The sequence below is a fragment of the Zophobas morio genome, unplaced genomic scaffold (assembly GCF_036711695.1).
Source record: "Zophobas morio isolate AGI-343-1 ecotype UQ-CSIRO unplaced genomic scaffold, CSIRO_AGI_Zmor_V1 ptg000023l, whole genome shotgun sequence".
In the NCBI taxonomy this organism is placed as follows: domain Eukaryota; kingdom Metazoa; phylum Arthropoda; class Insecta; order Coleoptera; family Tenebrionidae; genus Zophobas; species Zophobas morio.
Genome location: NW_026972128.1, coordinates 4522050 through 4547104, shown reverse-complemented (window position 1 = coordinate 4547104; position 25055 = coordinate 4522050). Strand labels below are relative to the sequence as shown.

Sequence of the window (25055 nt, the reverse complement as noted above, 5' to 3'; positions counted from 1 at the left end):
GGATGCCTATACCATGTCTCCTTCTACCATGATATAGCCTATATGTAGATACGATAAATGGACTATCCAACACAAAAAGGTTTTTTGAATTCGAACCAGTAGTTTCTGAGATTAGCGTGTTCAATTAAACAAATACTACAGCTTTATTATATAAGTATAGATTATTTGTATCGTAATAGTTATTTGTAATTTAGAGCAAACAAACTGTAAAACTTTTTTTTATTCCATTTCGTCTCAAAGAACAAATTTTGGTACGAAATTGAACACAAAAGCATAGACTCAATTTCAAATCCATTGAATATTTCGTAACACCTCCCATCCCATACCTGCGTAGGATTTTCCATTTTCTAGTTGTGTTTTCTAGGTAGTACATCACTGGTACAACTAACGATTACGACATTAAGGCGGCCACACACAGAGAGGGGAGGCTGTGCAATCAAAAGTGTGCACGCCTGTCTTAAGTTATTAAACCTGTACTCTCTAAACGGCGCAACTGAATTTAAACTCAAGCGTGCAGCGACTTGTCTCCACGCACTGAGTTTTCCCCGCGCAGTTATAACTGTGCACGCTAAAAATCAAGCCAATTTTGATTCCAACAGACTTGACTGCACATGCTACATTCTTCCCCACACACTAGTAGTTTTAACTATACCCCATTCAAGTCTTGACTCTTCCCTCTCTGTTGTGTGTGGCCGCCTTTAGTGTTCATCGCATATTTTCACATGTCAAGATTTTAGATTTTATCTAAAAGGATAATAATAACTTCATCAATAATCATGCAACTTAGTCAACAGAAAAAATAATAATCATTGCCACCTAAAAAAATGATAAAACGAAGACAGCACTCACGGCCAAGATATGCTTCCCAAATTTTATATAGTTCTCCGAAATGTAGCTATTTTTTCTCTTTACGTTTTAATTTTAGATCCGCCACTGAAGAACCAAAGTGAGGTGGTTTGTACAGGACGCAGGGAAAATTGTTAAAATTGGGTGAAACAGATGGGACTCGTTGCAGGTTGCAGTATCTAGTTCGATTGTGCAATTTTAGATTTTTTGTTAACTGCTTTGTTGCATTGCAATACCATCGATGTAAATCTGCTTACACATAATCCTTTTCCGTACTACATTGTAGTGTCTATTTCATAGGAATTAGCTACTCCGTTTTTATGCTGAAAAGGGAACGTAATGTCATGTTGTCACGATTTAAACTACACATTGCTGATATAAAAGAAAAACATTTATTCATTCATAACCACTTGAATTATACAAATATGGCAAAAATAATGCAATTATCCAATCACCAAAGCCACGTTTTCAAAATAGCGACTTATGGTACATCTTCAAGTATAACAATCATACCTATATTTTTAAATACAATCGAATACATTAACATTATAATCTATAGTGTCTTTAATACTTTATTTTATTGTTAATGTTTCATCTTCATAAAATTCTCATTATTGCAAGTGGAAAAGAGTATTTAAAATATATTTCTCGCTTTCATCATATAAAAAATTGCAGATACATATATATAAATGCCTGATTTGTTTCGAACCCATGAAACGTAGATAAAATTAGGAAAAAGGATAATAAACTACCAATATAATTCGGTGTTAACCTTAACATTGAAAATCATCTCAAGAATCATTTCAGACTTTAGAACGCACGCAAAAATTCACAATTAGGGAAATAAAAACCAGTCTTAATTAAGATTTGTGAAGATTTGACCCAGTGATCCTTGAGATGATTACGTAATACTTTTACTAAGATATGATTACAATATTATGAGATACGAAGACCTAATCGTAGAATTAGGCGTGAGACAATTATTAACTTTTAACATACAAAGAAATAAAATTATGAACTCAATTCGTCAACACTTTCTGTTTCTGAAGGCCTCGAATCGTGTTCTGACGTTCCATTTTGTCGATCTTCTGATATGCTTCTTGTACTTTCTCTTCGTGTTTTCCTGAGCAACGCATCACAGCTGCCTTTTGGGACGAACGTGGTCCATTCGTTTGACTTCGAGTCCAGGTATTCTATAGTATTGAGGAATGTTTTACCTAGAAATAAAACGTACATGCAATCATTCGGCTGGCGTCTAATAATTGTAAATGACACCCACTCCACTGAAGCGGAGCTGGTACAATTTGTCAAAATGAACAAAATAATATTACCTGAGAACCCTCCTACCGCGTACAGTCTATCACCGACGACGGCAACCTCCACGTTCGCCCTGGGCGTGGTCATGCTAGGTCCCACAACCCAACTCTGCGTCTTTTCGTCAAAAATCTCCGTCGAATTCAACGAATGCGATCCGTCCGAACCGCCCACCACATACAGTTTTCCGTCGAACACAGCCACTCCGCACCCTCGCCGAGCCGTAATGATCGGCTTAATCGAAGTCCAGAGGTTCTCCTCAGGATTGTAAACCTCCACGGAGTTTAGGCAATTCCAGGCGTCGCAGCCGCCGATCGCATAGACTAGTTTGTTGTAGGCGGTGACTCCAGCCTGGTACCGCCCTAGAATGCAAACAGACCAATCAGGTTTTGACGCGACATTTTCACCACCCACCTGTGTTCAAGGACGCGATAGCACTCCATTCCGAAGCGACCGGGTCGAAGACGTCGCATTGCTTGATGCCGACCTGCCCGTTCCATCCTCCAATGCAGTAAATCAAGCCCTCGAGGTGGCACACGCCCATGTTACTTCTGGCCAATGGCATTTTGGGCATTTTGACCCATTTGTCTAGCGACAGGTCCAGCATTTCCACGGAATCCAGCTCAGTAGTGCCGTTGCTGCCGCCAATGGCGTACACCTTGTCGCTCAAGATGGCGACTTTGAAGCGCCCCCTGTTTTCGCGCATGGAAGGAAGGGGTTTCCAAATATTGGTTTCAGGAATGTACTGTTCCACGGAGCGAAGACATTCAGTTCGGTCGTAGCCACCTGGAACAAAGACAAAAATAAGGTTAGGTTGCGAGTTAATACACTATTTTCAACGCGCGGAATAATATCTCAGACGCTCAATCCAGTGCTGCCGCGTCGATACTTTGATTAGAAATATATTTTTCTTTTAGACTATATCAATATAATATAACATTTCAAGTTCACAAATCTGTGGTCCTGTGGTTGAAAAAATATTAATAAGAACACCGAGTATTATTATTTGAAGTAATATAGAAGTAGTTTTTTTACTAGCTGTACACACTCCTAGAGACGCACTGCCTACGACCTTGTGGACCAGATCAAAGTGTCCCCGCTACTCGCCGTAAAATACACCTTACTTCAACTGGAGGATTGCAGCCGTAAGATATAATTCCGCGCACTGACTATTTTACACTACTCAAAAAAAAAACCTTAATACGTACCACATACTATCAGAGTGTTCAAAAAGTTGCCACAACCGACAGCACATCGAGGGGTCGACATGTTGCCCAGCGCGCAATAGAGATCCGGCTTCTCCTCACTTGCAGGCCTACTCGAGTCAGGAGTTTGAACCGGCGAAGGAGTTGACGGAGTGTTCAATCTAAATCAAAACCATTTCAAAATTTTATTATTATTATTATTATTATTAAAAGTTGGCTAAACCACTTTGGTCCAATTATAACCCTAATTAATAATTTGTGCAACAAAATGGAGTACGTCGGCATGCTCGGCACCGTCCTTGAAATATAGGACGAAAAAACGCATCTCACCTTAGCTGTATGGAGAGTGTCGACAACTTTCCCCTGAGCGTAACCAGCGCCAAGAAGTTGTGCTCCCCCACCTTCTCCGAAGCGATCAAATTCCAATCCGGCTCCAGCTCGAACTCGAGCTCCTCCCCAATCTCCCTGTTGTAAATGAGCACCCTCGGTTTCGACGGCTGGCTCAGAAACTTCCTTTTGTTTTTGGGGTTGCTGTTGTTGTTCTTCAGGGACATCTTCTTGTAGTCTTGGACGATCTCGGTGTCGCTTATATCGCCGGTGGGTAGGCTCGAGCAGTCCTGGAGCGAGTTGTCTATGGCCAGATAGAGCATGAATGTTTTGTCTGAGAGCATTTCCACGCTGATGGAGTCTTCGGTGACTTGGCGCTTGATCCACTCGAGGACCAGCCGACAGAGGGAGTTCTGGTTGACGAGGGTCATTTCTTCGCGGGATTGGTTGAGGACCTCAATTTTGACGCAGTGGAGGTTGAGGACGTCGTTGTTTTTGCAGATTTTGTCGAACTGGGAGAAAATTTGTTACTAATACTAATGGTAAAATGTGGAAAGGACTTACTTCTTTACCGATGAAACCATCGACTTGTTGGATGAACTCTTTGTTTCTGGCTATGCCGGGCAGGGAACGGACTTCAATGCAGTTTTCGATGGAGAGGTGTTTGATCAAGTGTTGGGCGCATGTCCGAGTCACTCGATCCATTTTGAGGTGGTTTGCAGCAAGGAAGACAGCCTTCACCTGCGATTATGAAGAAGTTTGTTACAGTAGCTTATTACTAACATTTAAAAATTTTATTATTACTGTCGTTTAAAAGCAATTATTAATTACCTAAATTCATGAGAGCCTTATTTAACAAAAAAGATCTATGCAACAGCACCACTTCTATCACGTTACTCAAGTGTGGTCGTTTAAAAAAATTATCACACTATGTTATACGTACAGTGTTTCAGTGGTCCAATGTTAGAAGATTAATCAAAGGCAACATAACTGTTACTCAGAAACACAGCATTTCATTTTTGCTTTTTGTTACATTTATACAAACATCCAAAACTGGACAATTTTAAGTTGTACATGTAAACGGTCATTACACCCTGTACATCGCTCAGTGATAAAGTTTTAAATTTAATTTATCTTCCAGTTAACTATAATAGATAACTTGGACCGTCAAATGTGATACATTTTTATCGAAACGTTTTTTCACATATCGTTTGTGAAAGAAAATATCTTACTGGTTGTGTTGACAATTAATCAGTGTTTAGTTAACAAAAGCTTTGGGAAAAACTTTTAAATCGAAACTACCGTTTTTCTCTTGAAGATGTCCAGTCAATCGAGAGGCAAAGACTTGTTGAGGATGATTGCGCCCTTCATTAGCATCAAAGTAATTACTTTAAGAGTTTCGATTTCGACTTAATTCAATCAAGCTTGTAGCTTTCGCAATTAAGTCACACAACAATGGGAATCGATAAAGTTGATGAGACTGGCTACGTAAATGCCGCAGAACGTTATTAAATTTCCTTCAGACTATTGTATCGTTATTAGAGCAAAGTTAAATTGTGTTTCAGGGTTGTTTAAACGGCTACATCAGCTCTATTAAAAAAAAAAAACACTAATGCAATTAAACTTTGTAAATAAATGTATGTGTTTTTCCGTTATTAATTTATTAAACTGGCGACGAAAGCTTTTACTGGGAGTATCAAATTCAAGCTACTGCGGAAAAAAATAAAAACATAAAAGTGATTTTCTCACTACATAGAATAATCGTTCTGAAGATTCCATTTTTACGTTTGCTTAAATATATTTTTCATTCAATGCAATTCTGGTCTATAAAATTAGAAAATAGGAGTCGAAAATTCATTTAAAACATTCAGTTGGAGAGTCCGCATTCTAAATAAAGGGTTATTCGGAAAAAATAAGCTTCTAATATTTTCTAGAGAGCAGCTTTGACTTCTGTTGCTAACTTCACCGATAAATATGTATTTATCGTGTTTGATGTGTTATTTTATCATCATTTTGTATATTGTGGACACACATAGATACACTATACGTTTAAAAATTCAAGGAGACTTGATATCATTCAAGGTTTTGTTAATCAAATGTAAGTCCGTCCGAATCTCCGTAGCACCTATTTTTTAAGTGGGTTTCTTAATTTTGTTTTGAAAGAGTTTTAAAACCTTTTAATTCTTATTAGTAATCATAAAAACAAAACTGAAGGTTTCCAAGTATAGAATACTTTTTCTTTCAAAATGCGTTAGAATATTTTTTATTTCATGACATTATTTTTTTTAATCGTCTTTTTACTTGAATTATTTTTTCCATTTATCAACGATAACACTTGTTTTTGTCTCCAGAAATAGGAAAAACAAGTTTTGAATGTTTTCCAAGTGCGTTAATATTTTCAGGTTTTAGTAACAAATTTAGTACCTATTTCTGATTGGATCATTGTAATCTAACTGCACAATTTTGATAAGTGACAAAATTATTGTTCAATTATCGATGTCCTTGAGCTGTAGCTACTAACAATAATACAACTGTGTACCCATATATATTATAAAATGGTAATAAAACATATTTCCGTGGAAATAACGAACAGAAAACTAAAATGTATTTTCCACTAATTAAGCCGTCCTTATCTATTACCGTAGCGACAATATAATGTCGCCAACGCTTTTTTACTGGCACCATAGGACAATTTTAGAACTTGCATGATTTTTACAAACATATCGTCCACATTACGAGTCGACCATCAAATCCTGTTTTTTTTTACTTTTAAAATACCTTAAAGTAGGAAGCCTATTAAATTTTATGGTTATGCATCCAAAAACCAATATTAATATGGTTATGAAACCAAGTCCAAATGTAAATTTTAAATTGAAGAACTACTAAAAATTATTCAAATAAAGAATCAACACTGCTAACGTAATTTCAAGAATCAAATTATATTTCGGTGGTAAACTGTCAGGATATACGTTTTTGCTCTCCAGTTAAGCAGTGAACGCCAAATGGTTCAATTAAAAAATTCTTGATGACGTCACACTGCCGCTTAGTAACGAATTTAGATGTTCCAATTAGAGGAAAATTAAGTTCTATTTTCTACACATAAAACCCAATATGCATGTATTTTTGTGGAGTATTAAATGGCAGCAAGAAACGTTCATAGAAGTTGATCTTTCATCAAACAATAACGACTCAGTTTAGAAATTTGCTGGAAGTATACTGTACGCAGAACCCGTAACTCGTTGACAAAACAATGGTGTTTTAACTATAATATAATGTCGTACAAACAATCAAATTTCCGCTTTTCTGCATATCTTACTTGCTTTTGAACTTTACTAATTTAGCAATTAAAATGTTTGCACAATAAAAATTGATGATAGTATGATTTTAATAATTAAATAAAATCTTAGTTTTTAAAACAAATCTATGACCAATCCATAACATAAGAATCACTCGCAAATTTTGTGCAAAAAGTACTGGGTATACATAAATTCACGTTTCTATGTGGGCTTTGAAATATGATTAAATTTAGACACTTCAGTGAGATAGTGTGCACGCCAATTATTCAAAATGACGTGTGAATAGTGCGCATGCCTAAGGCTCGCAAACGCCGAAATCATTTCTACGTTGGCAATTAACATAACTTAATCTAGAAAATCAGCTAATTTGTTCGAAATTTACCTGCTTTAGTCTTTGTATTCCTCAATTTGTGCATTTTATGCCGGAATCGTTAAATTTAAATGTGTAACATCTATTCACAAGCGTATTAAATTAATTTTAATCTATGGAAACGCTGGAATTCAAAGTTTAAAATTGACAAATGGGTTTCAGTGCAGAGCAAGATACTTTTATTATGATATTATGGTCAATCTTTGAAGTTGGAAAATGACAATATTCAGTTTTTGTCTGCAATACTGTATTTCTAGTCAGTTTCGTGAATTTCGAGGCAACGACTTCTCTTCAAAGAAGCATATTAGTGACAAATATTACTTGCCCAGCTTGTTCACTAGATGTCACTTCTCTCGACTTCTCTATATTTGATATTTGAAGAGCTCAGTTTTTGAGCACAGAATGGATAGAATGTGGATGAATTAAAAGAAATTAATTAATGGAGAAATACTTCAGAATATTTTGAAAATAAAGAGAATAGAATTAGAATGTATTTTTAGCAAAATAGAAGGCATTTTCAGATAAAAGTCGTTCAAGATCGGAAGACGTTGAAATCAAAGACGACTTTGATAACATATTTGATTCAATTAAATTTTGAAAAAATGAACATATATTACAAGTGCTAGCAATGATAAGTTTAATGCTTCATACACGGTAAAACATATCTTACCACGAAGTACTAAATGGTACTTAAGTAAAGTCATTCGTTTTAAGTAACATTGAATACTGTGGTAATTGGTATATGTATTTTAATTTTTTAGCTAGACAATTAAAGCAAAGGTCAAGAATAATTGTCAAAATGACAAAGTGTTATTTTATATGCTGGTAACTTTAACAATTTACAGATTTATTGCGAGAGAAATTTAAGTTATGAAAAACTGTAAAAACCTTAACCCGGTCTATAGATGAAACGGAACGGTTTGGTGACTATGAAACGAATCATTTATTTGTTTTTTAATTACGACCACTCCCCTTTCTCATTACTGTCGTAGAAGTAGAATTGACTTAATGAACGTCCAGTCTCCACCTGTGCATGATTTAAAACCCACCACACACTGTATCCATTTCATTGACCCACACCGTCCCAACCCACTTAATTGCTTCTACTTTCTCACTCATTACCGACTCCCTCTTACCTACCTGATTATATTTAACGTCCAACTTGCCCGTGTACGCATAGTCGACCAAAATCTTCAATGCGTCCTTATCGAACCCTCCGTTCAGCTTAAAAGTGACGACGTTCTCGAGCCTATTCTGCTGGTCGTTGGCGAAGTGCTCCGACAGATAAGGCGAAGCACTCGCCAAAACAGCTCGATGCGCATGAATCTCGGTATTTCCAACCTAGATCAGAAAAAAAAAGCACACTGGTGAAACAAGTGCAATGACTCCGTCTCATACTCGACAATAAAACCAAAAAAATATATAAATAAAAAAATCAGATAAATAAAATAGAAATTACCGTCACCCATTCTCTACCGTTCTGTAAAAACAGAAAACATTAAAACGTTCTTCGATTAAAGAACGACAAAAAGAAAAAATGATGCAAATGCAAAATTTTTACCTAATTTCGGTCTAAAATACGTTCGATTCTGTAAGAGAACGTTTGGATCGCAAAACGGACTAACATCTACTTAGTATGTGGAAAGACTTAAAATCTACTCACTACTGGTCAATTAAATTCAATTATGACGAGAGGAGAGCACCCAGTAGTGTAACTGACCGTAAACAGCACCGATTTTACTTCGGCTCCGGTCGATCGCGTATCATGCTTCCAAAAAGGGTGCGAATTTGGCGAAAAACGGACGCGATTGACCGGGGCCGCGTAAAACGTCATGTTCTACAGTCAGTGCACATACGTGAAGAATGACGTCACAGAAGTGACGGTTTTTTCGCATCGTGTTGAGGGAGGTCAACATCTGTGCCTTGTGGGTGTCGTCGCTGAACTCCAGTTGGAATTCGGACTCGTCCTCGGGGTGGCTCTTGCGCATTTCCCCGGGGATGGAATGGCCTGCAACAAAATTAAACGTCCTTAACAAATCGGGTCGAAGTACATTTGTATGAAAATGTGACACACACACACACCTTTGTCGAAAAGAATTAAAATTTATTCTAGTTTTGGTGCGTCATTGTTCTTGAATTTTTCTGTCAAATTTTACAGCGTTCTGTTGAACTCTCATATGGGATCGCCCAATTATTGTAAACAGGTTTGAATGCCTGATAAATATATCCAATTCGGTGCTGTCAAATCTATATCACTTAATCTAATTATTACAGTAATTTATAGGCCTCCTCACGGTGACTTTTTTTATATTTCTCACTGTTCTGCATCAGTTCTTTAATTTAGTAGGTGATGTTATATAATGGTATATATAATTATTACAGAAAATTTTACACAATTTTACTCACACCGTAAGTCAGTACACACACTCAAGCACTTGTTTAAACAATTTCTTAATTAACGTAGTCGATGAAATTATCAAAGTTATGTAAAATTACAATATATGAGATCTTACTAGTATACATTAGAAATGCATAGTTGTATTTTGATTTTTTAAAATCTTCAAAAAACCAAATGTGGAACTTTTCAATTTAATACAATGATGTTGAATCTACTGATTGATTATTCATATATGATTTTAATCTCTATTAACCCTATATACTGACATTAAAAAAAAAGTCTCCAAGGTCTTCGGCTTTGATATTAAAATAATTAAACCCATTTAAAATATAAGTATTTGTCCGTTAATGCAGCTATATACATATATATTCAGACACCTTGAAGAAATCTAAGTTATCTATCTACTAAACTCAAAAAGTTAGATAATACGCTTACAATAAGTAGAACATTTGTAAACGCACTCCATTCGTACTTATGCCACCAGTTTGAGCTGTCTCTATACATATTTCTATGAAGAAACTAGATAATGCAATGAAGTTATTTCATTTTAAACTAGGAGATGCCAATGCTAAAATATGAAAGTACTTATGTAATTATCTTTCTCTAAATATAAGCGCGGCTTAGGGATTTGTTTTAGGGCCCTTGCTGTTTTTCATTTATACAAATGATATCAAATACACCACTTTAAACGGTAAAGTAATAATAATGTGCAAAATAAGCTTTGGGAACGATTGCAAACATTGTTTCAAAATTTTGTCTATACACACACTTCCCAGTTTTTATATTTTAGTTTCCCTGATTTGTATCATATCTTATATATTGCATTTTACTCTTCGCGAAGAGACTCAGACTCAGACCGAAGTCTAAGACAACATAAATTTTCACAGAACTTACTGAAGTCGCTGTAGCGTCAATTACTGGGGTCTCAAATGTTACAATAAATTTTCATTACATATTAATAAAAACTTTGGAAATAAATTCGTTAAAAAAAAGTTATTAGTTTTCTGGAATTCTTATCTGATGAATCTGTTATATTCTGACGTGTGTAAACGTATTGAAAATATGTATTAACACAAATAAAATTTGTTATTATTATTATCACAATAGTGTAGATGGTTCAGTGAAGGATATTTATTTTATTTACTGTCAGTTATAACTCATTCAATTTGCTATCCTCCATTTTTCTTAAAACATCGCAATTTTTTTAAACATGCGAGGCAAGACTTCGGGTTTCCATTTGGTTCAATATTTTTTCTATCGAAAACTAATATTTTTGAACAGACTTTTTTCTGTGTACTTTTCAGCTTTGAGGAAAGCTCCAGGAATAAAAAAGGTGTCGGTTTAGTCAGGTTTAGTGGTGGCGTCGTCAAGGTCGGACGGCTTGCATGGGATCGATTGGGTCCGATGACCTACCGCAGAAGTGGGATGAGGTGGCGAGGTCTTGCATAATACAGTCGGTGACGGCTGAGATGAATGACCACGATAAGATCAGGCGTTTGATTATTATTACTTGAGGTGATCACAAGCGACGCTATTTCGAGACAGATTTGATTTGACTTTTTTAAGAGTAATTTTTTGGGTTGAATTTTGAAACTGTGATGAGTGAGGTAATATAAAACTGTTTAAACAGTGATATTATTATTTTTTAGTAATAATTTGCTGATCGAATTGGGAAACGATTTCATGAATCGATAATAAACCTTTATTACTCTTATCTCTAAATAAATATTCGAGTAATGGGGATCGAAGTACCACCAACTCAAATTTGGTATCTTGATCAACCTAATTTGTACATGTATGAGCGCATGATAAAGGCATGACCACGTGTTAGACGTCGCGAGAGCATAAATACTTTTTTATTTTTTAAGTTGCCCATTATAAATGTGTTCCAATTTGCAAATCGACATACTTAACACAGTTCATTCTCTTTGATTGTATCTGTTAACGCATAACGCATACACGTGCTTGGGCATACGTCATACTTCTGAGTCATAGTATTAGGGGGATTCGTAGGATAATTAAAATTTTAACTACACGAGGGTCAGTTTTGAATTACAAGATAAATATAAAATTGTGATGTCATCGTTATTATTTTTAAAAAAGGGGATATTTTATAGAACCGGGCCTAAAAGAGAATAAAAACTTCCTTGAAAAGTTGGGTATAACTACTTTGAATGAGGATGTTACAGAGGTTGTTCACAAATAATGAACATGAAAATGGACGCAATTGTGTTTCAAGGGCGTGAGGGGATCCATCTAAAAATTCTAGATACATGCTTAAATTTAAGGGAGGTTATAAGAGTGTGAAAAATTGTTTGGTGTTGCATGCTTTATTGGGCATGAAATATACAAGTGTTCAGCAAAATTTGTCCTCAGTACATTAGATACTTGCATTACCAAGATGTTTTTAATGAACACTTCTCCTTAGTTACATTTCGGTAATAGATACATATGTAATTCACCGCAAGCACACGACTGGTGCTAAATAGAATCTAATCTCCATAATTTGCTTTTGATAAATTTACTTTATTCTTCTTTTTCAATGACTGGTGATTTTGTAAATTCTCAAAGTTCAACATCCAATAATCTTAATTTTTGGTTTTAGACATCGTCAGTTCTTCAGTGCAACTATGGTTCACACGGAAAACATACCGCGTATTTTATTAAAAATTTTCACATGTCAAAGCTATTTTCGTTGTTTCCGGTGTTTGCTTTGGAATAACTTTTTTTTAATAAGTAAAAAAATACAGAAGGATCTAAAGACAAATCTTTTGCACAAAACGCGTAAAAAACAAGAAGGAATTGAAGAAAAGAAACAAAAACTACCGAAGTCCAAGTTCCATGAAAATGTCATACAAAACTCAAAAAATCTATCAGAAAATTTTGAGTTTTATTCTGGAAAGTAACATTTTAAAGAATATTGTTTGATAAAAACTGAAGCAGAAAACTTGGATAGTGAATGAGAAACCAGCACATATTTAGTTTATGGGGGGAAAAAAACTCGACTAAAACTATTTTTTGATAATGATAATGACGATAAAATTAATTATCATTTTCAAATACAATCAAATGAAGAATTGTTGGAAGTAAACGTATTCTTTAAAATAACAATTATTTCTGTATAACACAAGTTACCTTCATTTTCTATTACGAGTATTTCAAGTGAAAATGAAATTATCACAAGTAGAAACATTTCAAATAATACATCAACTTTTGCGCATTCAAAAGCAAGTAAAAACCATTTTGAGATAATAAAAACGTATTGTTTTTATCCTGATACTTCAAATCTATTCTAAGTACTTCGATATTATTGTATTTTGCTTTTGTTAAGTTATGTTTTTTAAATGCATGTCCAAAGTGCAATTGCACTCCCTAACTTTATAAATATTTGCTTTCACTATTTTGCGCTTCACTTAGAGCCCGGAGTTACACTGTAGAATAATCTTAGCTGTTGAATCAAGTTGGGCAGTTTAAATTAAACCTTTTTCGAAGAAAGAGTATTTGGTTGCCTACCCCTATATTTACAAAAATGTAATATAGTGAACCAAGAGGTATAAGGTTATATGGCCATCATAAAATTAGTTGACCGCAAATAAATACCCCCTTTGTGTGGTTCGCACTAAGCTTACCGGTTGGCAATAAATCATCTTCTAAACATTTCTTGCTCATATTTAACAGGGCCGGCTTTCAAAGCGAGTGGTTATTTCGGAACCCTCAGCGGCTGCAGGTAGCAAAGAAATAGTGGAGTGGTGGATTTTCATATTTAGTGAAAGCCGCCCCTGAACGAAACCGCAAGAGCCGGTCGAGCTGTAGTGGACTCGTTATTTACGACCCTAAAACCTTTTCTATTGTAAACAACTTAACTTCGACACAATGGGATGATTTTATGATGGCCATATAACCTTATAGCTCTTGGTTCACTATACTTCAATTTTCCTTTAATCAACAATAATTAAAAAGTGGCCAATTTTACAAAAATAAAAAAATTATCTCCTTGAAGTCGATAACATTCTCTACAATATCGGCTGTCAAAAGCTTCAAAATAAAAATAATTGTTGTAAACCTTTTGTATTACCAATAAGTAAATAATATACCACGTGTTACTGTAGCAATGAAATCTTTAAACGCGTGCAGGATTGACCCGATTTAAATCAAGTGATTTTTTTTTTAATAAATTCACTAGAATAAAATGTTTCCAACAAAATAAAAGGCCAACTTTCCCGTTTCCGTTTGTTTGTCTATTCACTATCACCTCTCGTCTGTGTCGATTTTATTAGGCTGACAATCTCCGAAACTATTGGACTAATTTTTTTCAAGTTTTCTTTGTATTTTAATTTCGATGACGTCGCCTAAAAATTTCGAACTTGTGGTAAACTTTATAAACATACAACACTATTACTATTGAGAAATATATATTGGCACGTCAGAATAGGTCTTTTGCACGGCAAGAAATCACACATAAAACAATAAATAAAATATTTCAGAACGCCAGAAAATGAGAATGCACGACAGATTAAGCCAAGTGCGACAGAAAAATTTTCTGTTGCTACTGCGCTTGCGTACAAAATTTTCAACTGTGAACTGTTTACAGTGCAACTTAACCTAACAAACATTTATTCGTAAAAGATAAGTTAGTGTAATTATTATTATTGTTATTTTTTTTTTTTGTTAGGTATGTCGTATAATTTTTGTATGTTTTTCATTAATCAAAATTTTTTCATATTTATAATACGGTACAGTGGTACTGCAGAAAAACTACATTTGTGCAATATTTTACTACACCAAATTGTTCTGTAACCAACAAAATAAATACATATGTTCTTTAAAGTTAATTGTACATCACATATTTTGCTGAAAATCAATCCTCCTTGCGGGCTCAAAGTCCGCGCCTAAAGTTTTTTCCAAGTTTCAAACTGTTGTTAATTTGTATTTTCTATAATTTATTGTTAATTTGTCGTTACTAGGATTTTTTAGTGCAAAACATGTTTGTGTCGTAGAAAATATTTTCTTGTCGTTGAATATCATTTTCTGTCGTGCGACCTATTTTGTCGCTAAATATTTCTTTTCTCGTGTAAAAGATTTTTGGTACGTTCGGTTCATTACATTGCCGCTTCAAACATCTATTTTGTTGTTAGTTTTTTTGTCGAGACAATAAATCTAATCCATTACTATTTCGCAACGTAAATGAAAACACATTTTCTTTATTGCTCAAAACTCGCAGAAACACAATTCAAAATTGTTTGGTGTTATAATTCCAAATTATTGAATTTAAAAACCACGTTCTCCAGATCGGGAAGAGGTTGTAAATACACCTACACAAAAATTATTCAGGTGGTTTTATTGCCAATTACAATTAGAGGGTTATTCGGTGATCCACCATCTTGTCGACAATACATCTTGTTTTATATACATCCAGTTGATTATTATTTATACAGAACTTTGATAGCTACTTGATCAAAAATTCTAAATGGACCTGAAAATTTAACTCATATGGGTCCAACATAACAACAGTGACACACCAAAAAGTGTTGAAAACTACTCATTAAGTCACCTTCGCGTGATTCTATGTCTATCCGCCGATCCTGCTTCAAAATAATCGCCCCATACTAAAGCTTGATGTGGATGAATTTTATGATCAGGAAAAACTGGTCATGTTTACAATCCGTTAAACCAAAATTTTAGAGTCTGTGTTGGTAGAAAAAGCTCTTCTCTTTTATTTTTCCACATTTTTCCTGATAAGTAAATTTTTACTTATAATTTTTTAAAACAATGCGTTCCAGGACGAATAAATGACCACTTTAACTTCAAAAAAATGTCAAACAAATTTTACAAAAGTTACATTTACAAAGCAAAACAATACATTCGCAGCCACCAGTATGTCATTTAGCATTCGCCCCTTCCCCTTGTGCATAACAACCCGAGAATTGTTTTGGCTTTCGTGCTCAACTTCACATTTTCATTCATTCGCTCGCACAAAATCACAGCGTAATGACCTGGGGACATGAAAATAAAGCAAATCCCCCTTATCGATTAAATAAAAAACAAACACGTCGTGTTTACCAACAGAGCTCTTTTTAATGAAACATGAAGGTTAATTTAAAAAAGCTACCCGTAATTTCCATCCTAAAATATTAATAGATCAAGCTCAAAAAAAAGCTTGTTCCACCTCTAACTCTCAATACAACTTCTCCTCGCAATGTGTACCATTTTGTGCGCGCATTCGTACCACAGAACAAAATAACCACAATGCTTTTTTATTCTAAAAAATTCAAGTAAGAAATTTCCTAGACGGTGAAGGCCGCTGCATTTTTAATTATCTATTAAAAATTTAAACAATTAATGATTAAAAACTGGTTTCGGCCACTGCGTTGCAGCGAACCAGAATATTTTCCACCAGATTGGGTTCCCGGAAGTATCGATTCGTCCACGTTTAAATTTTATCACAAAGAAAATACTGCGCATTTCGCGTTTATCGGAGTTACTTCAATCGTCAACTTCACGAGAGGTACACAAATCCGACAAAAAAGTCAACAGATCACTTACGATTCAATGCAAACAGTGAGGCGAATCTGGCGCGAAACAAAAAAGGCGAGAAAAATTTTATATGATTTAAGTATTTATTAGATTATTCCGTCTAAAAACAAAAACTGTTTTGGCCTTGCTACGCTTGCATGCGTTTGGGAGGTCGAATAACACCCTAAAAAACAAGGAGACAACTAAATTGCTTGAAATAATTAATGCACCCTTGTGCTATTTAAGGAAAAATTAAACGGATTCCTCTGGACTATGTTCCTGATGAAATTCCATTCGAGGCCGATACGTTCGTGTGCAACAGGATAAAAAAGTTACAGAATCTATTTAGTACAAATTAGATTGAATCTAATCCGGTTAAGTTGCCTTACGAAACACCGGCTTTATTTGAGTAACCTTCAAACGTGGCTAGAAATTACCATTTATGACGTCTCCTTCTCTGATAGAAAATTCGTGAATTGGTGTTAATTCTCAGAGTGATGTCCTCTTGTAAATAGTTCCAACAATTTGAGGTTAATTAGGTAATGGAACCGTGCTGGCCAATAAACATTTATTAAACTTTTTTGTCATGGAAAATGCCGTTTGTTCGTATGTCTGTATCAGCAAATTTGATAAGTAGTAATCACTTATTTGCAAGCAATAAACGAAATTTATTAGCCATAACGCAAGATTTATGGGACGATGTCTGCCCAATAAAAACTGTGTCGATTTTAGAAGAAAAATTACCTTGAACTAGAAGTCGCACGTATCACTCACCGATAAAACAGCTACTGTTTTCTTTTCCGTCAAGCATTACGAGTGAGGAGGAAAAAATACGAGAGGGTTGTAACAAAGATCGATGTTATAAATTCTTGATGAGACGTTAGTAATGTGTAGATGTACTTTGTAATTTAAATAATGTAAATAATTAATTGCGTCTGACGACGCGAACAAAGATATAAATTTTCTTGTTTATCTGCCAACACATGTCTCGTTGTGGTTGCTTAGTTCTTATGAAAAGTGATTTGATTTACAATCTAAGCATTTTTAAAAGTAAAATATATTTTTAAGCCTATTTGTCAATGTTTAATGAATAATTTTGTAACATGACGTCATTAATTTTCTAGAGGGGGATAAATAAATAAAATCCTGTTGATGCTTTATGATCACTAAAATAGTAAACCAAAAAATTTATAGAATTCCATTGTACGTATGGTTTCTTAAATAGAAAATACACTTTGATTTTAGTAACATTATTTTAATTATCCGTTAAAACCAAACTAGATCACTAAATCACTATGTTGGCTTTGTTTATGATGACTGCAGTCTTTTGAATGAAGTTCATGCTTTGGTTTGTGGCGAATTTAAAGAGGCAGTGAAGAAAGAAATCAGCACCACAAATTGGTCCGAAGATTATCTTTATTTTTAATCTTTGAAATCACGTAGAAATTTAACGAACAGTTTATGCTTTACACATTTCAAAGGTCGAGAGTAGTATCTTAAATAATCTGTACTTTTTTGTTGATTAATTTATACAAAAAAATTTGAAGTGGGCATTCTCCCTCCAGTTGGCTTAAATATTAGCCTTTCTAATGTTTTTGATTACATCCTCTAATCCAAATCACATTGTAATCCTCGTCTTGTTAGTGTTCCTGAGGTATTTAAGAAAAATATCATACAATTGATGGTTACATGTCAATTAATTAATCAACTACATCTCCGATTGTTTCCGGTAAATTTTAAAATTTTTAGATCAAAAGATCTAAATTATCTAATCTTCCGAATATCAGTGATTTTTAAATGAAACGTTGACCAATCGTTGCCAAGAGGCTTTTATTGATACAAACCTTGCAAAACCTCTCAATGGTGTAAATATGATTGTTAACTACACAACTACATCAAGTAGGTTTGAAAGATAAGACAGTGAAGTGGTTGTCAATTTTGCTTTTCACAGGATGCAACCGGTATGCGCCGGAAATTATACTAGACGCAAACATTTAGTGCGTTTATGGCTTTGATGTTTAAAGCACTTTACAGCCTACCCTTCATAAAACTTAGCAAATGCAAACCATGCCACGTGTCAGGGACGGCCGAGACAGTACTGCCCTGTGCTTTTACCAGAAAAGATCTTTTCAGGTAGGTTATCAGTAAGCGGGTCTAAGACATCCGGCTGTGACGGCCTATTGAATTATAATGGGAGTTAAATTGGTCTGAAGCCATAAACGCACTAAATGTTTGCGTCTAGTATACAATTCTATTCATTTTGGTATTCTGTCTGGCGGGCGGCAAGGTATGCACTGCGACCTATACTTTTTTCATATTCGGTAATGACATCGTCTTATTTTTAATAGCGTGAAACCAAAGTTCATGATTACTATATTTTTAATAAAATTCAGATTTACCTATTGCACACCCATCGCTATTGACCATGAAAACTTTTTACCTCACACTAATTGAATCATATTTTATTATTAATATTCATTCATTCATATGTGTGGTTAACTGGTTATCATTTGATGGAAAAAGCCAAAACAATAATATACAGTTTCTTGGTATTTGTCGATGTTTTTCTACTTCGTGACATTATTAATGGTAGCTACTATTTACAGTCGTTCATAATTCAATCTGTTACAAAAGTTATGTTGTAGGAACCTGTTTCGTTTATGGTTGTTTCGATGCGTTACAGAAAAATTTTCGGTGCAACGGTATAACAACTACAGTTCAAAGTTACTAAAATTTATACAAATTAGCTTACGATTCTGATTACCTTATTCCCTCATATTTAACAATTTTCTTTCTCAATAATGGTAAAATTCTTTTAATTAATTAAAAAAATATTTTTTCTAGGCGTTCTGTAGCTCCTAGAATGTGAAAAAGTACGTCAACAGACAACATACATCTGTATGTTGTCTGTTGGCGTGTTTATTAGCTAGATAAATGTGATAGGTACCACTAATTGATTGTATATTAATGTTAAAAATACTTTCACACATTATTGAAAAAGTTTATCTAATTTTTACAAAATTCTGAAATGTAGTACTATTTTAATTCCATAAAAATTTCTGATCAAAATCAAAGTATGAGTAAAACCAACGAGAGAATGTCAATCTAAATTGTGGATCGATTTCTCCAAAGTTGCTGAAACGGCGCAAAACAATCCAACAAACATCAAAAGCAATAACTTAAAACCTTGGTAGCTCGTTGATATAACGCCAATACACTCCTACCCGATTTTCGTTTCCACCCAATTTCTCTTGATTTATGATTCACACTAAAAAACGACCTGCTCACTCTCAACCTTGAAATGCAACGGTCAGGTGTATCTCTCATCCTCTCTGTCTTTACCACACCGAAATCGATATCGGAGTCTGGTACGACTCATATTTCCGAAATAAACGATAAATTATCAAAGACAGACATGCCCTTGAAACAATTTCCGGATATGAGAAAAACTACGCAATTTATCGATTGTCCTTCGACTCCTCAAGGTCCGCAAGAACAATTTTCTTAAAACTTTAATGAAATTAGAACGAGCTTCGTGAATCGATTAATTTTGCAACATTTTTTCGATAATATAGGTGGAGAGGAAGTTGATACAAGTGACTCAGTGAGAAAGATGAGATAGTTGTGTAATCTGACGTCCGCTTTCCGAAAAATTTTACATAATGGTGTATTAGTCGGGAGGTGGACTCGCGGGTGAAATAAGGAATTCTTAAATTTTTTTTGTTTGATTGATGGTGTACTAGTATTTGGAAGGAGAAAAAACGACTGGCAAGAGAAACCAGGAAGTTATTCGTATTTGTCGGAGGTAAGTATAATAGGTATATGGGGCGATTCATTACTCTTGTTTATTTTCATTTTTAAAATTATGTTGGTTCTACGATCATATATCCATCACACTATAAAATATGCTAATAACTATTAAACTTCCGTTTAGTTTGCAATTTCATTTATACACAGTTCACATTTTTATTACAATAATAAATGATGAAAACTTTTTCAATAAAATTAACTGTATTTCCTGCTCAATTGGTAAATTCTGAAAAAAGAGACTTCCTAAGCGAGAACCTTTTTTCCACCATATACAAGCTGAAGGGATTCGATCCGTCTTTAATTAAATGAGTAAAATTAAACAATTGAAGTGTGTAGTAACATATCCCGAAATCGTTGTTAAGTAACAACAAAAATTTCAAAATTCGTTCATGTTTTATGCCACTTTCACACTTGTCTATGTAAACAGCAACCAAATTTACGAAGATAGTGAACGAAAAAAAAAGGACAATGAAAAAGCTAATGCAGTCTTTCAATTCCACCATGAAACTCTGTCTATCTTTTAACGAAATGATTTCTGTTGCCGTACTTGTTTGTTTTATGATTTGCAATTGTATACAAATGTCCGTTGTAAATACCGCCCAGGAAGAAGTCAAATAGTAAGACACCAGCATTCCCCCCGGTCCTTCCAGTCTTTTTTTTTCCCCTTAAGAATACTAAATTTTTTACAACTAATCCAGTAGTTTCGAAAATTATCTCTAACAAAAACAAAACGGAAACGAGACGCCTACTTTTTCGTATTCTGCGAGTAATAAAACGGGAAGAAAACAGAAAATTATTCCCATTTGTCAAATGATCCCTATAAACAATATTAGTTGAGACTCCACAAGAAAGAAAAAAATCATATTTTTCTAAAATATCAATAATACTCAGAAAAAAAATTGCATGATTTAACATATTTAATATCATAAATCGTAACATTATTTCTGAAAAATAGCGTCTGAGCTGTCTATACAATTTCCACCGCACGTATCCCACTTTTTAGACTTACATAATTTACATACACAGTTTCGAACAGGTATCCGCTATTTATTAATTCAATCTAGTAACAGGTGAGTTGGGTCTTTGTATTTTTGTAGCCGCTGTAGAATTTTTATCACAACTATTTTTGTCACCGCATTCATTTTTAAAAAATACCGCCTAAATTACACCTTGGCCAACACAGTGGAAATTTCCTACAAGGCGATAATTTGATGAAAGCAATTTTTAAAATTTGCGAAAACGTTAATGAACTTCGCCAGGGTCGGATGTGCTTTCATATTTCAACCTGTTTTCAGCATTTACACTGTTCTGTGGACTTTTCTAAGAACCAGAACATACAAAATCCAAAATTTAAAAGAATGCCGTTAGCTAATAAACTTTCCAATTCTAATTTTAATTTCTGAATAAAATTATTGTGGATTGAGTTGCAATTTATGTTGTCAATGGTTATTACATGTAGATTATTTATGGGTGTCACAGCAAAGGGGAGTGGGATGCATATTGCATACATCAGTTAAAAAATATTATCTTGAAAAAAAAAATCATTATTGAAATTATTAAACATTATGTTACGATGAAGGTACATTTAAAAATAATAATATAATAATAAGGTATTGTTATAAAGATCAAGCACAAATAAAATTGTTCGGTAAAAAACGTCATCGGCAAAATTACGCTATAATTTAAACAATAATTATTAAAAGTTGTTCTCATAAAGCATAATTATCTCGACCAATTACACCACTGTCAATACTTTATTTAATGTCATGTGAACTATTTTAAGAACCAATTGTGTCCTAAAATTAATTTTGCCAACGTTATGTCAGTACTATTTGAAATATGTGATTTCATCCATTTTACGATCTCTTAGCAATGATGCATTATTGAAACAAGTTAAAATAATTTGTCCCTCTTATCTATTCACTGCAGGTTCCAGAAACATGCAACAACGCATTTTCGATCCTGCTAGTTGAACGTACGAACTAGTTAGGAATTTTTATGAGCACAATGTGCTTTCAGATAACGAACGATCTTTCCGACAACAAAAAATAATCAAGAAGAATCCCACACAGAATACGACCATTCGGAAAAACACACGCCGTGGAATAATTTACAAATATTGAGTCATAACCTGTTAACAGAAGTGCTTACATTAGAACATTATCCTCATATTTGAAACACAAACAGTGAATTGAAAATATGTCTAACAGGAACTGCAGCGTTTCAGATTACATTTTAAATAAAAGTAGTTTGTTTATCTACATGCCGCAAAAAGCGATAACCGAAGCTGCTCCCGTATGTATTAAATACACAGAAATATTATTGTCAAAATTTTAATACACAGGATAAATGATGGTAAATTGTACGACGGCATGTGGATTATTCGATTAAATCAGTTGCATTTACGCAGTTAAAACCTAAATAATTGAAGTAATACAATAATCAATCTAAAATCTGTACTAGTGTGCCCATAATGAGTACAGCCACTCAAGATAAGCTGATAAAAATTCTACAATGTCGTATATGACGTAATACTTGGGTGTTTTATCGTTCTAGGGCTGTGGTGTAGGTATAGAAATTTAAATCAGGAAAATTTTTAGATGAAGTCACAGAATTTGTGAAATGAATGGCGAGGCAAATTTTAGTCAGCATTTGGGCATTTACAAGAGAATAATAAAATATATATAGAATTCCATAGTAAACAGCCAACAATTATGGAGGTTGTCTGTCTACTAAAATCGCTGGTAGACAGACAGACGGAAACCGCAGACCGACATTTCGTATTCTGCAAACTCTGAAATGTAGAGAATACACAAAATTATTTTATGACTTGTCAATTTCATTGAATGAAAATAATTTTGTAAAAAAAAAATTACAATTTTAAAGTAAATAATATTTACGAGATTTATCACTTTTTTAAATACTTTGTAAATACATACTTGTTTCTACTTGGCTTAAGTCAAATGAAAATAAAACAATTTCTTGGCACTGCTCAACCAACAGTGGGAAATCAATGTAATCTGTGACAGTAATCTTTTACAATGTCTTTTTTCCTCGGCAGGCAAAAGGTATAGTTCAGTTCGTTATCCCTTGGCAGAAATTCTAGATTCCCAATAAAAAAATTCCATTGACAGAACCAATGTAGCAAATGGGGTCAGATAATTATGATATCTTTTTATTGAGCGGATATTGATTTTTATTATTTTGCAATTTTGTTAGCCCATATGTTCAAACAAAATTCATGTTTTTTTCCACCCCTTACTAATGGTAAATTTTGAAGGGTCCTTAGCGGTAGACCCGTTCCTAAACTTTCATGACCCCCACAACCCTACAGCACTTGCCTTTTAACAATAAACTACCCACACAAAATTAAATTTTTATTCTTATCTCTACAACCACGTAGCTCCATCAATTTTAACTTGTTTATGTTGTCTCCGCCATCCACTCACGTTAAAACAATCGGGTAAAAATACCACCGACTTAAAAATAAAATCCAAAACAACCACAACTAATTAGAACTCACCGTTAACCATCGAAGCCGACATGACTACAAATACCTGCAACAAAAAAAAAACACTATTTCAAAAATCCTCCTCCACTTGCACAACCATGAGTAATCAAATCGCCAAACAGAATACCTCCTAATCAATTCAATAACAACGTAAATCAAGCACGGTTCCGCTCGCTTTTTTCACGCGGGGGCTCCGAGGGGCCCCAAATTGCCTCAATCACGTTATTGCCCCCAATGAGTCACGAATTTCGCGGCTTTTACAAGAAACATGTGAGTTGGTAGAATGCGACAGTCTGTTGGTTTGCAAAAATGACGGTTTGGCGTTTAGGGAGTTGTTAATTGTGGGTACTTACGGCTGGGGCTTTCTTGTTGAAACTGGGGCGTCGGGGGCTGATGTTATGTTCTCTGCGTATTTGAATTTAACACTATAACAAGAGAAACGTGACCGCTATGTTCAACTGCCATATTAGAAACAACACAAGGTAGATGCGCATGCGTGGTGGCTGTCGTTTGTTTTGGTTCAGAATGGAGGACGTAGGGAACTGTAATAGTTACAAGACTTGAGGATAGAGGGTACGGAGTGTTGTAATTTGTTGGAATGTGGTTGGAACTATGTAGTATTGGGACCTCTATTATTTTTAATTCTTATAGAATTATTTGACATCGTTAAACTTAGTAAAATGCATCCATTAGCAGATGACACAATAATTATAGATATTATAATTTCAATCCAAAAGATGTTGGCAACATTTGATAACTCAATGAAACGGTAAATTCGTATTGAAAATGCAGTTACAGATTTTCCAAAACCAAGTGGATGTGACATTTTTTGTGATCACTCGTATTGTCTTAATATTATACACAAGATTTAATAGTGAAAATTATGAAAGGTATTTCACATTTTCGAAAATGATAAATGCAATTTTTCATGATAATTCTCAAACTTCCAAAAAAATTGCTTAAAGATTATTTCGACTGAACTTTCCTCGCTCAACAATTCCTGCTTCTTTAAAAAGTTATAAAATTTGGTTTCCCTCGAACGGAGCGCGGTCCGCACAAGTCCTTTACAATATGAAACATACCTATAGTTAAACAGATAACGAGAAAAAAATGTTGATATTTTCAGTTTGTCAGTACCTACTTGCTTAACTTTAACACTTTGACTGTGTATGTTTGTACTTCGAAAAAATTCGACTATTAATTAGCACGCTCAGATTACAAGCAGCAGCGGTTAAAAGAAAATGAAATTTCATCAATCTGATGTCGTCCACATATACGAGAGGATTAGTTAATTAAATAACCACACTCAATTTTTTTCCCCAGAAGCACTCATAAATATGAAGAACATTTATTCGACAAAACTCTAAGATCACGGACAAATTTTAATTAACGATTTACTATGTTTGCAATAAAATTAAAATATTGGCAAAACTTCACAGTATTCGGTTTTTGAAATTTTAAAGTT

The 25055-nt window shown here is 34.2% G+C and overlaps 1 protein-coding gene across 1 annotated transcript; it reads right to left on the bottom strand.

Moving 5' to 3' along the window:
* Positions 1–1215: 1215 nt before the first annotated feature.
* LOC135134687 (influenza virus NS1A-binding protein-like) lies at positions 1216–24079 on the bottom strand. Its single transcript, XM_064063452.1, has 10 exons — positions 23944–24079; positions 23603–23636; positions 9215–9366; positions 8499–8699; positions 4257–4433; positions 3696–4204; positions 3369–3526; positions 2575–2946; positions 2178–2522; positions 1216–2063 (listed from the first exon to the last, which is right to left on the bottom strand). Exons 2-10 carry the CDS (start codon positions 23622–23624, stop codon positions 1858–1860), a joined length of 2142 nt encoding a protein of 713 aa, XP_063919522.1. The 5' UTR covers positions 23625–23636; positions 23944–24079; the 3' UTR covers positions 1216–1857.
* Between the last annotated feature and the right edge of the window lie 976 nt (positions 24080–25055).